The sequence below is a fragment of the Alligator mississippiensis genome, chromosome 1 (assembly GCF_030867095.1).
Source record: "Alligator mississippiensis isolate rAllMis1 chromosome 1, rAllMis1, whole genome shotgun sequence".
In the NCBI taxonomy this organism is placed as follows: domain Eukaryota; kingdom Metazoa; phylum Chordata; order Crocodylia; family Alligatoridae; genus Alligator; species Alligator mississippiensis.
Genome location: NC_081824.1, coordinates 268,083,196 through 268,099,972, shown reverse-complemented (window position 1 = coordinate 268,099,972; position 16,777 = coordinate 268,083,196). Strand labels below are relative to the sequence as shown.

Sequence of the window (16,777 nt, the reverse complement as noted above, 5' to 3'; positions counted from 1 at the left end):
TAGGCATTAATGTCTGACTCTGTCAGCTACATCTTGGTGCAGTTGCTGGTTCTGTGCCTAGATGAAATGGGGAGGGGTTGAACACAAGGCTAACCACCTAGCCTCATAGAAGCTGCACTGATTATAGAGACAGGATTAAACTGCCATTCCAGTAAGTGGAAGACACTACACTACTCGCAACCCCATGCACTAGTGTTGGCATGAGAAAGGTGGGATACTGCGGCATTTGGCCACAGTGTTGGAGTCAAGACCCCAAATCCCATGTGATGTGCCATGCGATTACTAGTGACCCTGTAAGTGGTCAGTACTTCAGTTTTCATTCATCATCAAAAGGTGCAGTACAGCCCCCTATTGCTACTGGATCATCAATCCAGCAGGGAAATCTAAGGCAAAAAAACCCCAACCTACTGCAAACACCAATGCCACTTTATGCAGCACTTGACTGTTCCTTGAAATTGTCCCCTCTACAGCATCTTCAATGTGGAAATGGATGTTTGGTGACATTACTAATCAATGCTTTATGGAAGTCTGAAATATTTTTTCATATGGCTGCTTTGCTTTCTTTGGTCTCCCTGAGTGAGCTTCTCCCCTCCCTCAAAGCATCCTGAAAAGCAATAATGCCTTCACTTTTATCTAGATTCTATTTTTCTAATAGTGTAAACAATTTACTTATGGTCCATGCAAAAATATTAAATACAGTTAAACCCACTTAAAATAAATACTTGCTGAAGGAATATCAGGCAGAGACTGCTCTACGACTTAAAATAATCTGCTGTGCTCAGGGAAATCCTCTTAGACCTATAACAGATAAAGATTGTAAAACTGTTATAGGGCTAAGCTGACAGGAGCAGCTACAGCATCAAGATGGAAAATGTCTCCTTCCAGCTTCTCCACACCACAGAGCAGCTCCCCTACTAATTCAGGTCAAGGCTCCTTTCTAAACACCTCAGGTCATGCAGAACCTGAACTGTAAGGTGTTTCAGGGTTTTTAAAATATGGCAAAGGCTAGTTTAAGGAAAATTGGGGGGAGGCACCCAAATATAAACACTGGTGGTCAGTCCCAGCCAGTGGCACTACTTTGGAGCCAGTTCAAGAGAGCTGACTAGTCCCAGTCTTCCCATTGCACCAGTCTTGAACTAGCTTTGGTCCAGCATGGAGGGAACCTCGCTGGAGCTACGTCAAGACACTGGTGCAGTGGGGAGGCTCTCGGTCAGTCCCAGCCCTGCAGCACACGGGGGTTTTCAAAGCTCTGGCACTTAGGACATGTTTTATTTACATCATATTATGCATTACTGTGTGACTGTTCAGAAAACTTTCTAACTCATAATACTGCTTACTGTAATCTAAATAAAACATGTCCTAAGTATAATGTGTAACAAGGTCCTAAGTTGCAGGGTTTGGGGTTGTAGCCGTGTTGGTCTAAAGACATAGGTAGGCCAGGTTCTTTGGGTAGATGTGATATCTTTTATTAGCCCAACTGAGTAGTCATAAAAAAGTTTTTTGCAAGCTTTCGGACACAAGAACCCTATGCCTGAAAGCTTGCAAAGAACTTTTGTCCAACTGCTCAGTTGGCCTAATAAAAGATATCACATCTTTCCAAAGAACTTGGCCCGCCAAGGTCTTAAGTTAGCACGTGAGAACCATAAAGTGAAAAGGACCCACTTATGTTTGACCCTCTGAGCAGGGTGACATGGAAACAGCACCAACACAAAAAGTGAATTTGGTTTAAACAAAAAAAATAGTTACACAGGCAGCCACTTGTTATTCTCGTTCTACAGTTTACATGGAAACTAGCCCTTTAAAAACAAACGAAAAAACCTGTAGAGTGAGCACTGCTTGGAGACCAAAAGATACACACAGAAGCAAGAGAGGCAGATTTGCCTTTGCAACGGTCACTGCACTTTACCGCCTGCTATGCTGAGACTGGTTATTCCGCCTCAAGAGGTGGAAACTAGACCTACTTTGTGCATCAAGACTGCCAAAGAATACCTCTAGCATCAGCGGCAGACACAGCTGACCCTGCCTCTCAGGAACAGGAAGACTGACAGAAAATGCAGAGCAACCAAATCTAAGAGACTAGAGTTGGAGAATGAATAAAGCAACCCTGGAAAGAAAATGATTTAAAAAAAATAAATAAATAAATAAATAAAGGAGTGGGAGGAGGAAGCAAGCATGGCAGACTCTCCCCAGAGAGGCAGCCAGAAAATGGGGGATGTGAAACGTGAAATTCTCACTGGTAATAGAATAATGGCCTGCTCCATTATAGGATTTTTCAGAGCTGCATCTGGCTGAAGCTACAGGGGCTGTACTCTGCTTTCAGAGTTCACTGAGCAATTGCTAAGGCAGGGGACGGGTGCCATATGTTACCAGCTGTGCTCACAGTTATCACTTTCCTCACTTAATGCTGAGAGACTGTTTTGAGGCAAAGCAGCAGAGAAACCAACACAGTTCTTGCCTTTCCCCTGCCACCCATTATTCCAGCAGAGCTGCCAGAAATGCCAACAGGGTCTGTCAGCAAGTCAACCCCCCCCGAAAAAAAAACAGGTCCCAAGGCGGCCTCAACACCAGACAGTCTCCCAGCAGTTCTGACCATTCAGCTCTGTCTGCACCCATCAGAGGGAGAGATACAGAAGTAGACAAGATGCACCTCTCTCAGCTGCCCTCTGGCAACGTGGTTATGGCTGTCAGAAGTTCAAGTGTCTCAAATGTTCTTCTTCCTGCCAGCCTCCATTCAGTCTGGAGAAGTGCCTACCAAAAAGGTGCTTCGATATGTGGTTGGGGTACCTTTTACACACACATACACCCATCTTCAGGTCTCAACATATCTTTACAACCAGATTTATTATTATAATCATACAAGCATGCCAAAAAGCAGCCAGCTTCTATGGCAGACACTTCCACAGAGAACATTGCCCAAGAGAGCACATTTAAGGGGAAAGTGAATTTGAAATGCATAGTATGCTTGGAAAGCGCCATATCATCTGTTGCTTCCTACCAAAAGTATAGCCCCACTGGCATGGTCCCAAATTCACCTGCACAGGATGAATCAATAACACTGGATTTGAAGTAGTGAGTTGAAGGAATCCACATGTGGAAGAGCAAACTGCATTCAGTTGTCCCTCCCTGCTTAATACTTTTCTCTCTACAACCTCTCTCCTCATTGACTCATGATGCACCAGTCTCAGTTTAAAATCTCTGCTCTCTCTTTTTCCTACTTAGGCTCATTACCTTGATCTTACAGTAAAAGAGATACAAGCAGGATCTCTCACCATTCACTCTCCTTGGCAAGGCAGTCAGGATACTGTACGCAAGGAATGTGGTATGTCAGCAATACATTTTAGCATATAAGACCTCCTACTGAAAGAGAGGTCTGGAAAGCCAAGGCACCTGAGGGAAGAAGATTCAATGAGCAAAGCAGACAAAACAGGCATAGTGGTTCTGCTGTAAGCCTCAAGGTCAATGCATGACTCTGGCCAGCAGGCAGCTTAGTGCCTCCGACCTCAAGGGCACTTGTAAAGCAGAGGAGCATGAAAAAAAAGAGCTAACACAATGGTCCCAAGAGAGCCTTAGCACCTCAGACACCTGAAAGAAACTATGAGTGGTCTGGCTAGACTCATGCATCAGTGGAGCTTGTGATAGATAAGGCCAGAGGTTGAACTTTGATGCTAGCAAAAATAGCACCTTGCAGAAGAGACTATTTCAGTTTTCAAAGAGTGTTTGAAGGGACCAGTCTGGATTCACCAGGTGGACAACGAGACAAATCCACACTTTGAAGGTGTCAGCTCTAACATTCAGACTCCCACACTTCTCTCTGTGACAGGTAAAAGACATCTGGAATCAAGCCTGGTACAAACCAGAAAATCTGTTCTAAAACCTGACCTTCGGGGTGGGGGCATTCAGCCAATACATCTTTTATTAATTTAGATGTCAAAAAATGCATTTCTAAAGACGTGTTAAAATAATGTATAGAGATACATTAAAAAAAAGACCAGTATCCTCTAAAAGAGTGAGGGGCAGCCTCTTGGTAGGTATGCCACAAATTAGGCCCATACCCTCTCCCCAAGTGCCACTCTGAACTCTTTCCCTTACTTGATCTGTTGTTCAGCTTTCTGCTTCCTGCCCTGTACTCCCTGCCTATCTGCCTCTCTGCTGCCTGTCCTGTCCCCAATCTGCCATGTGCCACTCACAGAGGCTGCCTATTAAAGAATTTTTTTTTCAAAAATCTTGTTGGTCTAATAAAAGATATCATCTCTACTACAAGTCCCAATTGCCTAGAGGCTGCCTATGGCATTTGTAGTACCTATGCTGCAGGTTGGCCACCTAGACTATAAATAATAATAATAAAAAAACCAAACTCCCCACATCCTAGTGTAAATAAAAAAAAATTCTACCTCTATCAGAGCAAGGCCAGGGGGAAATAAAAACAACAAACAGTACTTTTCTCTTGAGCCCTGAAGGTGACTACCTGCAGGTCCTGAAGGAATGGATGGGCAAGTGGACAGTCAAAGGGAGATTAGTTCTTCCCCTGGAAGCCCTGCACTGAACAGGCCACACCACCAGCTCCATCTGGCTAACAGGAAAGCATGTGAGAATACATAATAGGGCTGTTAACGGTTAGGGGCATGTTCTAGCTGCACCACTGTAGCTTTAGTTTTATTGTGGATGTGGGAGTGGAGGAGGGATGTCAAATTATACAATAATAAAAAAAAGCCAGGCATGTAATTCCAATTTGATAGAGTGGCAGATGGCATGCTGCAACAAAAGGGGAATAATTGGGACTGTTTAGAGGGGAAATGAATAATATGGAACATGACGAAGATACACAAAATAACAAATGGAACAGAGAAGGTAGATGGGATGCTCCTATTTACCTTGTCTCACAATACAAGAAAATGGAGACAAAGGAACATTCAATAGAATTTCAGCTTTGTGCTGAAAGGTATTGAAAGGTAGCGGCTATAAAACATTAGGCATAATCAGCTCATGAAACTCACTGCCACAGGACATAAGTAAGGCCAGTGGTGCAGCAGGATTCAACCAGAAGCAACAGACATCCACTTATGACAGCTGGATTTGTGTGTCTGGAAGACAGCAGATCCCTCTTGCTTCACGGCATAGGACTTCTTATTGTCGTCTCTGGAGGGAGTAGGACAACAAAAAGGGAGTTCTAGCTCTCCAGTTAGGGTGTGCGATATGTGGAGTTAAAAGTTTTTTACACCTTCTGAAGTATCCAGTACCAGCCATGGTTGGTGAGAAAATACTAGAGAAGGACTGGAAGTGACTCTCCATTCACTTTTACTAGCAACAGCAGAAACCCACTCCTTTCCCTTTAACTCCTTTCACTAAAATTCCTCAAAGCATTTTACAAACAGTTTGCTCAGGTCTTGCCAAACATCTCTAGCCTGCTACTAATTGGAAAATAGTGACAAAGACCAGTGACTTGCCCAAGTCATGAAACAAGTCCATAGTAGTTCAGTGGGACCCAAATAACAGACATTCTAGCCAGGAGAAGACATCCTGGATCTACTTACCATCCAAACCGCTTTGCCCAAGAACCATACGTTGATGCATCGTAGTGACGCTCAGTTACCAGGACCTAGCCCACAAGTTTGTACAACTGCAGTCTGGGATCCTGTCGTTCTTCCCTTACATATATAAGGCAGGTAATTCAGAGTCCCTTGCCCCTCATCTGCCAGGAAGTAAAGGAGACAGGGAGCATGAAGGAATAAACTTCAGCTATATTAGTCTGGACAAGGTCTCAAATGTTATGCCATTTTACAGCTCTCTTTTCAAACAGATAATTGTTACAACATTTGGTTCATTGCACTGAAGGCAGCTGCATTGCTTCCCACAGCACCAGCTTCTGCCCTTTATGCTGGGGCCAAACTTTTCTCCAAACAGGAAAAAGAAAGTTTTTCAAAAAGGCTTCAGGCCCCTTTTATGTTGCAAATATTGCCAACCATATACCAAGTTTCTCCTCCTCCCCTGCCTGTGTTAGAAGTTGGAGAGAACCATAAACCTCCCTCTTATGTTTCCACCTGTGCCCCAGCTGACAATTAGAATAAAATAAGAGGTACTGGAGGCCATAAGACCCATTTGAGCATAACAACTGCTCAGCTCCAGAGAACAGCCACATGTTAACGAGAAGTCAAAAGATACAAAGCTGAAGTGCAAACCAGGAGCGTGTTATTTTTCCTCCTGCTCCAAGTACAGACTGTCCAGGGCGAAGCTCAGCAAGGAGGATGGCAAGACATCCACTGTAGACAGATACATGCTCTCCTCTTTTCTCTGCTACGTCACTCCTTTTACATTTAATTCTGTTCTCCCTGTTTGAAGAATGTGGATGCAAGGCCAAGGAAAGCTGCCAGTGTTCTTCAGTCTAAAACTGATTAGAGATGTGCTTTGTGTCTAAGGGAAAAAGGCACTACATGTATGGAAAACACTGGCATATGCAAATTCTTTCCCCTACTCCCAGCTCTGTCAGAGCACCCTGGTTTTGCTCCCTCTCATGCTAGCCCTGGGAAATGTCACATACCTCTGCCTCAATTCAGATGGAAAGGTACACTACATGCCTGGTCTTTAAATGACATGTCCTTACAATCTATTTTAATGGACTAAAGTCATTCCTTTTACATAGTTCTTTATCTAGTAACATGTGTCCCACATACCGAATGGCAACCCCCTCCTCCTCACTCAACTAACCTGGGAGGAGAAATGTGCCAAACTGGAAGGGGCCATATACCATTACTACAAAATGCATGGTCTGCCAATAAAACTTGGCCTGTGTTTCAGTCAAGGGAGGGCTGGTGGTTGGTTCTGTGGCTCTGGAGATGCATTTCAGGGAGATGTCAGCCAACCATAGCAGGAGGAAGCACCCTCCCTCCCAGCCAAACACTGGTGGCCAGTCACATACCCAGGGACCAGAGTTAGTAATACAGTGGAGAAGACAAATGCCACATCTACCTCCCATATCCCAAGAACTCCAGACAGTCTGTGACTTAAGGACAAGAAAGCACATCAGCCAGCAAAATGCATCTGAGCCAGCCTGTGAGCAGCGAACAGCTACAGCAGGAACTAAGGGAATGGGAACAGAAGATGCAATAAGAAAGCCAAGGTCTGTTTCTTCCACAGTCTCAATCTCTGAATGTCCTATCACAGTACTGGGCCATAACTTGTGATAGACTTTGAGGGAGAGGCTCCGGGGGTCCCACACTCCCCTCCTCTGACAAAGCGCTGCACATAGCAGTCCCTTTGTCGGAGCAGTCCCTCACTCCTCTTCCCGACCACCTCCCTTCCCCAACAAGCACCAGAGATCAGAGCAGGCCATGAGCTTCAAAAGGCAAGGTGCACAGCCCCTGCTGTACCATGCTGTGCTGGACACAGAGGATGAGGAGAGAGGGTAGATTAAGAGCCAGTCTGCCCAGGCAAAGATGAATTTGGTGAGACTTGGACCTGCCCACACAGGATTAAACAGACAGAGTTTGGGTGTAGCTCAGCTGAAAAAAAAGTGGCCACCAAATTCTAGTTAACCTAATTCCACTCCCACTCCTTTTACATCTACAACATGGCCAGCCTCCCAGGGAGGGGAGGCCTCCAAAACCCCAGTTACAGTTCTCCTCAGCATCAGCGAGCCAGCCAGCTACAAGGGGACTTCACATTGTCAGTACTACAGTCGAGATGCTCGCTCACTACTATTAGTTTCTCAGTTCATGATTAACCCTCCTAGGGTTCTCTTGCTTTCACATGGGAGTGACCCTCAGGACACTGTGTATCTATGTTGGCAGTTTTCCCTAATGTTTACAGAGATGCTGAACAGTTGTTCCCTCTTCCAGACAGGATCAGTCACTTGGCCTCAGAGAGCTGCTGTTTCACCAAGTAACCTTCCAATTCATCTTTTAATCGCTGCACCCTTCAGTAAATCTTGAGCCCCAGCTCCCCAGTTCCAGCCTCAACCATTTTTTAGCAAACATGAAACAATGCAGCACACATTAAAGTGTCAAAACAAAAATCAAGCTTTGGGAGAGCCCAAGGTTAGAATCAAGCTTCTTATTAAGGAAACTAAGGGATGGCAAGCTTGGGACAATGCCACAAGAATATGGGAAGCTTTTACCTTGCCCTCTTGCCAGCGGAGAGGCTGAAGTCACTGGAAGACACTCACCGGTGCACCCCAGAGTTTTCCCGGTCCTCGCCATCCCTAGCTTTTGCAAAAGGAAACTTGAGGAACAGCTCATACAGCTCTGTGTCTGTGCAGACCAGGACTCTGATACAGCCATTCAGTCCCCAGACAGAGTCCCAGGCTGCTTCACAGGACACAGCCAGCATGTAACACAGGCCAAAGGATACTCCTTATTATGTCAGGATGTCTTTTCAGTGAAGCCATGCAGCTGGGATATTCCTATGCAATGCAAAAGCACAGGTCTCAATGGGAATTGTGAGTAACATTTTGAAAAGCTTTTAAGATCTGTTGAAATCCGATGGGACTTGTGCTCCTAAGTCACTTAAGGACTTTTGAAAATCTCTACCCTAAATCTGCTCTGGATAAAAGATTATGAAATAGGTTAGCCTGAACAATCCTGTACCAGCCTTGGGAATTAACGGGAACAGCTTTGTAAAATTCCACTTAAAAGGCAAATATTGGGTTGCAGATGTTGTGTCCTGAACTCATAATTCTTTTTACTGTGTTGCAAGACCTGCACAGATCTGAGATTCCCAAACTTTTGGCCAGCTGACCCAAGCCTGATTCAGTATCATGTGATACCTAGCACTAGGGCTGTACGAAATTTCGCTAGGGGTTTTGTTTCAAAGCTGTTTCGATGCGTTTTGAGCTTGAAACAGCGAAATTAAAATGAAACAAAAGCCTTCAAAGTAGCTTTGAAACGAAATAAGGGCACTCAAAATGTGTCGAAAATTTCAAAACGTTTCAAGTTCCAAAGCCAGGCTTACTTGGCTTCAGCACATCCCCCAGCCCTCCTTGGGGTGCGGGCCCCCAGATCTGCGCCGGATGACAGTATGCTTTTGTTGCCAGCTGGGGCCAGCTGCAGCACCAATCTTCCCAGCATTGGGTGCAGGCTGCACCCAGTGGCAGTCCCAGCCAGAAGCAGCAGCCTCCTGTCATCCAGCAGGCAGATCGGGGGCCTGCCTGCACTCCCGGGAGGGCTGTGGGGCTGCACTGGACTCCTCCTGGGGGTGTGGGCCCCCGATCTGCCTGCCAGATCACAGGAGATTGCTCTTGCCACCTGGGACCAGTGCTGGGCGCAGCCTGCACTCAGCACCGGGAAGATTGATGCTGCTGCTGGTCCTAGGTAGCAGGAGCAGCCTCCTGTGATCCGGCTGGCAGATTAGGGGCCCACACCCCTGGAAGGAATCTGGCAGATCCCCTGCAGCCCTCCTGGGGGGTGTGGGTAGGCCCTGATCTGTCTGCTGGATCACAGGAGGCTGCTGCTGCCGGCTGGGCTGTGCCCAGCACCGGTCTCAGCCAGCAGCAGCAGCCTCGTGTCATCCAGCAGGCAGATCAGGGCCCCGCCCACACCTGCGGGAGGGCTGCGGGGGCTCTGCCGGAGATGCAGGCCCCTGATCTGCCTGCCGGATCACAGGAGGCTGTTGCTGCCAGCTGGGACCAGCGCTGGGCACAGCCCGCACCCAGCACTGGGAAGGCTGGTGCTGCCGCTGGCCCCAACCAGCAGCAGCAGCCTTCTGTCATCCGGCAGGCAGATTGGAGGCCCGCCCGCACCCCCAGGAGGGCTACAGGCCCTCTGCCGGACTCCTCCCAGGGATGGGGGCTCCCCGATCTGCCTCCCGGATCACAGGAGGTTGCCGCTGCCAGCAAGTGATAGTTTTGCTTGTCAACATCCTGAGCTGCAGTTTCCCAGAAACCTCTGCACCTGCCTCCTTGAAACTTGGCAGGCTTCATGCTCTCAGAGGGAGCTACCATTCCTGCAAGTTTCATCCGAATCAGGAGAAAAATAACAAAGTTATAGGCAGTTTCTTACTTCTCCATTATAGCCTATGGGCGAAACGCTGAAACAGCAAAACAGCTTTGATGAAACGAAATGGAACAGTGCTTCTGAAACAAAACGAAACTCAAAACGAAACACTGTTCCGTCCAAACCGAAGTCAAAGCGGAACAGTGCTGTTTCGCACAGCCCTACCTAGCACCACCCATTTACCTGCATGCACTCTGGCCAGGCCTAAAACCCAGGGAGATGTAAACTCTTCCTATTTTTCCATGCCCCACTGGTCTGTAATAGTTGCAGCCCAAATTGCACAGCCAGTAAATAAGCACACACAGGCAACTAGGAGATAAACAGAGGTACATAAAGACTCATCTATAGGCAGGGAGGATGGAGTTAAAAAACCAAAAGCCCAAAGTATCAGACCTACTGCATATACCTAGTGGCAGGAGCCATGAAGCCAGATGACCTAATGTCTTTTCTCTCACTTCTAATTTCCTGAGACCCAGGTTGCTGTCCTCCATTTTTTCATAAATTCACGGCTCCTAAAAGGTAAGCATCTCACGGGCAAGGCTGGTTCTGGGCCATGAGCAACACCATAAAACTGGGGAGGGCCAGACCCAATTCTGGATTCCCTATAAATAGGGACGTACCTAATTCACGGGGGCTGCTTCTGAATTTTGCAGTCCTGACATAGTGTCAGGTGCCATTTTTGCAGCAGAGAGTGGTGGGCCCCTGGACGCCCCTGGCTGAGGGGCCCCGGAAGTCCCACCCCTCGGGGGAGGGATGGGATTTTGGGGTCCCTCAGCCAGAGGCATGGGGGGGGCTGCCATACTCCACTGTAAAAATCTCCCCCCCTCATGCTTCAGGATACCAGGGCTTCCCACCTCTGTCTGCAGCCCTCTCTCCCCCCACACCGCAGGGCTCCCTATGGGTCCAGAGATTTGACAGCAGGGAAGTGGTGCCGCCATTTCCCCACCACCAAATTTTCAGACCCTTGGCCAGATAACATTAGGCCACAGGCCAGATCTGGCCCATGGGCTGGAGGTTGAGCATCCCTGAAGTAAACCATCAAACATGGGTAGTATGCCTTTAAAGTCAAACAGTACAGCAATAACAAGTTAAAGCATCTTGGCTTTGCAGCACAAGGCACTAGTTCAGACAGAGAGAGAAAGCACATTGCAATAGCTCATGGTGCACAGTTACTGGAATGTGTTAGTACGGCAAGACTTCACAGTGCCAGGTCAAACAGTAGCCACCTGCCCAACGAGGCACTAGAGTCCCACCTAGCCCCAAGGCCAGGAGGCTCTAGCACCCTCCAGAGCCCAATCCTCCCCCTAGGTACCCGGCCAAGCCCTCTCCAGAACCACATTGCCCTTAACTAACACAATCACACTGTTCCATTAGCATTCATCTGGAATCGCAACACTGCCATGGAAGTCAGAAGCCCACACTATGCGGCTTTTGAATCCCTACCGCCTCTGTCTATCTCACATGCAAAGTGATGGAATAGAAAGGCTAACAAAACCTGTCTCTCTCTAGGCCAGTGTTTCTCAACCCATGGGTCATGGCCCAAAAGTGGGTTGCAGGAATATATGAGAGGGTCACAAACAAACTTTAAAAATGGATTCTCCTTTAAAGGGGAAAAACATGGGAAACCGTGGCTTTTCCCTTGCAGGCTGGCAAAGCTCCAGCCTGCAAGGGGCTGCTTGGGGTCCCCCATGCCCCGCACACTGGGAGACAGGGGCCTGGGGGCACTGGGTCCGAGACTGGTCATCGATGTTTACAAATAGGTCCTGGTACAAAAAAGGTTGAGAATCACTGTGCTAAGCCTTACCATTGCTAAAAAAAAAAAAGACACTGTTCCTAATTAGGGACTTAAAAATTCATAAGTGGAAGTAAGGAAAAAAAAGTTTGATTCTACTGAGTACATGAGAACAATAACTAACTCAGAGTTCAGCGGCTCTTCCTGACTGAGTGTGCTTCACTGCTGCGTGGGATGAAGGGAAGAGGACACACGCATATGCTACTAAGAAGCCTTGTTAGAATCCTCAGTTCCAGAAAACTAGAAGCAATACCCCTCCCATCCCCAGAGAGTCACTGGCCTGACTCAGAGGGAGTTCCCTCAGCTCAGAGGGGATTCTCTTCACACTAGCTAGCAGAACAGTGGAGATGACTATTTTAGAGGAGAAGATCTCTCTCTTTCCCCCCAGCCTTCTTCCTCATTCTGCTCTGTCTTCAGGCATGTCTAGGGTGAATCCAGGTGCTCCAGCATTTTCCACTTGACAGCATGGTTATCTGCTAACTCTTCTATTCCTGCCCAGAGGTAACTAAGAAAGCTGCTCTGAAAATAGTCTCTGCCTCGATCTGTGATGATACTGTATTTCACTCTTCTCCTTTGCAGAAATCACTGAAATATCTAGTCCTATAGGTGCTTGCTTGACCTTGAGCCCAATATCACAAGAAGCAAGTTGCAGGGCAGACAAAACCAAACCTTTCAGACAGATGAGAGGTGGCGAAGTCCTATGAGACACTAGGACTCTTGCAATCAACTCTTGTAGCTTTTGGCACTAGTACCCAAGTAAATTAGTGGAGTACACACGCAAGTGGTGGGTCACTAGCATCAGTGAAAGCACAGCTCAGATTTTAGCCCATGCCACCAGCCAGGCCAGTGGGCCAGATTTAAAGAATCAGACTTGGGCAAGAGGTTTGTTTGCAAGAAAGATCCAAGAGTCCAGGTTAACTGTGCTATGAAGACATGCTCCAACTGCTGCTCTAAGAATTACAGCCATGACTGAGTGCTAAGGCACATTGGAGGCTATGTCTACACCACCCAGTTACCGCAACTGAATGGTCTGGCCCAGCTGTGAAAAAGCCCACTGCAAAACCAGTGTTCTTTGCTGTTGTCCCTTCGCTCCTTCTGCAATAGCCGGAGATGTGCCTGGGGACCTATGCCTTAGTTCTTTGTGCCCAGTCAACTGGATGAGAAAGATATAGAAGAATGTAACTGTCCTTTGCTCTGGGTAGTTATTGGAGGGGCACTGGTGGGCTATCAGCCTTTTGGTAATATTTCCTGTGAACTCCCTATAAAGTGGGTGGGTTTGGGCCCAAGTTGAACTAATTGTATCCCAGCCTCCCAGCTGGGTAAATAAGAGTCCAGGCTCACAGCACCTCCAAACTCAGTCAGAGGTGCTACAGTGGGCAGTAGAGGGCTTAAGGCTAAAACGCAAGTACAAAGCAGGTTAACTAGGCAGTGTAGATATATTCAGTACAGACTGGAATCATTCTCCAAGGGCCTGCCTGTGAAAAATATCTGGCCCCTAGAAGTAGAGTGTTTTAAAAGAGTAAGACCCATACGAATTATCAACATGGGGGCACAATGGAAAATTAATCCAAATTTTGAAATGGATGGGTTAAACTGCCAAAGAGGCATGAGCAATGCCATTCAGAATTACAGTGATCCTAATCTGAGTTAGCTTAATTCACTTCTGAAAATTCACTTTTGAAGCAAATTAAGGCCACAGGAAATTCTGCAAGAAAGAGTCATGCAGGGGTTTAATGCAGTTTAACTAAACCTCTAAAAAGTTAGTTGGGATTCGTATTCTTGACTGCCCTTACCATGACAAGCCCCAAGGTACATGTTCTCAAAATACAGCTCAAAAAGAACATCTACTTAAGAACCAGCTTGCAGACACTTATAGGATAGTGCTAGAAGCAGGTTAGGAAAAGTTTTCTAGACCAGCAACCGAGGATAGCCTATAACACCTGCAGGAAAATACTGACTACCCACTATTCAAGCTGCTGACCTGCACTTAACAATCCTAGAAGCACTAACTCATCGCCCTGATGACCTGCGACTGAAAGTGATAGTGTCCATTTCTGACTCCCAAGCAGAAAAAAGAGCCAATTGTCCCACATGCACTACTACTTTCCTGCCTGCCTTCTATGGCTCCATTCAGCCTGCTGAGCTGCACAATTGGCCTTCAGGAAGGGAACTCATGGCCAATTCATACATATATCCCCTCTTGCCCTCTGGGGAAAACAATCACTGTTTAACAGCATTCAAAATGGAAACAGAGCCCAGTGCTTGTTAACCCAAGGTCAAATCCCGTCAGGCAATGCAGGATGGATTGTCAGGGGCAGGCCAGCTGCTCCTGGGGAAAGAGGACAACCTTTTACAAAATGAATGCATTTCAGCTACATTTCTCTTCCCTTAGTACTTGGGTTTCTAGGGACAGTTCACATTTAAAATGGAAATCTGTGCTTTGCAGGAGCTCATCTGCTCCTGCTTCCTTTCAAGTCAGAACCTTGTATGTGTGATGTCTCCTTGTAAAGAAACCATAATAATTATGATGACAGAGAATTGAGACTTCTGGTGAGGAATACACATCAGGGAGTTTGGACAGAATGAAATATGATTTTTGGTTGCTTTTAAGTATCCTACAAGAATTCAGGAAACAACAAAAGATACAAAGTGTGGACTGAAGAATATTTTCCAATGAGAACAACTTTCAAGGTCTCTCCTGAATACACTGTTTAACACTGTCCTCTGAATTTTAGCTTGAAAGAAGACACAGGCCCATGGAAGAAGCATCTTCATGATCACATAAGCTGAACATGCACCATGAGAGTTGGGTATCACTATTATTTCCCTAATACTAGTGCCAAGCAGCTGATCTTCACAGATGGACTCTTCTAAAATGCCATGCTATGCATTTAGGGGATCATGCAATGAGTCAGCAATAAAGCTTTGTCATTTTACTGTATCTTTCAGCATAGGACCTCAGAAAGATTAAGTCAAAACACTCCCATGAGCCAAGTCTCTGTTATCCTCATTTCACAGATGGGAAGCCTGGCACACAGCATATAAATGCTCACCCAAGGTCACAGTGCATGATGGGAAGAGGCAGAAAGAGAACGCAGGTTTCCTCAATCCTCGTTTCTTGCAGCTTGTCAGACTATATCACACCACCTGCTCCTAACGTAGCCTACACCATGGGCAGGAAAAGTTCAAATCTCTTTCCACCTCAGCCCACCAGTTCTGTTACCCTACTATTCATTATATAAGGGAAGGAGTATAAGAAACGGATTAAAGACTGTGACTTGGAGAGTCCTGCACTCTGGTTTCTACTGCCAGCTCTAAAAAAAATAAAAATAAAGAGATTAACTAAATGGCTCAAGAAGTCACTTGGGACCAGGTCTACAAGATATGCATGGCTTTTATATGCCAGGAAATGCTTTGCAATAGCTTTCCAACTGGACACATCCAAAGAAGGCTAAGCTCAACTGCAAAAAGGCAAACTTAGTGAGGATTCAGGGCATCCACCTGGGGAGCTACTGCAGATTAGCCATTGATTTTAAACTCACACCCGTGCTTATTTCCTAATCGCCTCCCTATGTAGAGAAGCCTTTAAATTTGATGCCGTGGTTTTCTCACCTGTTAAATTGGGATAATGCCAGTCCAAACCTGACAGGGATGTTCTGAAGCTTTACTAGCTTCTATTTGGGGGAAAAAAATCTCAGGAATTTTTTGTCTGAAAGGTGCAAGGAAACATCAAGCAATGGACCAAAAAGATTATAAATAAATACAACTACTCTTTTGGATTCTTCTGGTTCAGAGGAAAATTCATTGCTGCCATGGTCATCCACAAGGAGCCCAGGCACCACCACATCCATCTCAACATCACCTTCTGCTTCAGACCCTGCCTCTCTAATCACTTTTTTTTGCTCATTTAGCAATTGCTTCCTCCCTTTTTTGACGCACTTTCTTGCCACCTCTGACATGAAAGCTCTCCCCTCTGCAGCTTCTGCTATCTGGAACAACCTTCCTGCCATTATGTGTAAATCAACACCATGTCTGTCTTACTGTCAGCTGAGACTTCAAACTCTTGGTTCCTCCTCTCTTATTGGCCTTTTCACTGGACATTTATTTTATTCTGGTTTGTCTCTGCACTACTGTTTTGGGCTCCATGCTGTCTGCTCTCTTGTATTTTTTCGTTATTAAAGACTACTGTGACAGTTTGCATGGAAAATTCAACGCAAGGGCCTTACTGAATTCTAGCACATTCAGTTCAGGAGAAACCCAGTATCCAGTGAGCGGGGTTCCAGGTAGCCAAGTTAAAGCAGACATCTTACCCACAAGGTCCATCTTGGCACTGTAGCTCCCAAAGTACCTCTCATCAGTGTTGGGCGTGTGGCACTCATACTCGCCAGCATCCCGGTCCTGGAGCTCGGTGATGTGCAGCAAGACGGAGTCTCCTTGAGCCCTCTCCACATAGATCTCCCTGTTGCGGACACGCTGTGTATAGATGGCATAAGGGAAGGAGGGGTCCATGGTGCTGACGATCTGCACTTCCCGCTCTGGGGCAGAGGGCAGGTAAATGGACCACTGGAAATTCTGCTCTGAAGGTCCCTGATAGCCGCTGACCTTGCACCAGAGAGTGATGTGGGAACCCTCGGTGCGGTACAGGGGGCCCTTCTGGACAGTGACCTGGCGCTGTGCTAAGGCCATGCCTGCAAAAATGGGAAAGGCAAAAGTTACTTTAGAAAAGCATAAGCATTTTGCAGACTTCGCTACTTAATAAGTATTATTTTACACATGCAGAGGGCACCTTTCTCTCCAATATCATTCAGTTCTCATGACTGCCTTATGAGATACTCCGAAATCACTCTCACCAAGTAGACAGGCAGGCTGAGTATGAAGAGTGACTTGCCCAAGGTTAGAACAAGAGCCAGAAGCTGGTCTGGGAATAGGGCCCAGGTATCCTGGCAGACAGTCAGTAGGCAGTGCTCTAGCTCTAACTCAGTGGTTCTCAACCTTTTTAGCA

General features: G+C 46.6%; 1 protein-coding gene across 3 annotated transcripts in view; it reads right to left on the bottom strand.

Annotated features, from left to right (window-relative positions):
* Positions 1-16,777, bottom strand: part of IGSF3 (immunoglobulin superfamily member 3) — a 154,985-nt gene that overhangs the window by 88,998 nt on the left and 49,210 nt on the right. For 2 of the 3 annotated variants that reach the window (XM_014599138.3, XM_019476284.2), the window contains exon 3: positions 16,086-16,463. In XM_014599138.3, the coding sequence (XP_014454624.1) occupies positions 16,086-16,463 (378 nt within the window). Of the gene's footprint in view, positions 1-5,531; positions 5,618-16,085; positions 16,464-16,777 lie in introns of those variants that run through there. The other variant, XM_019476283.2, reaches the window with a different exon arrangement.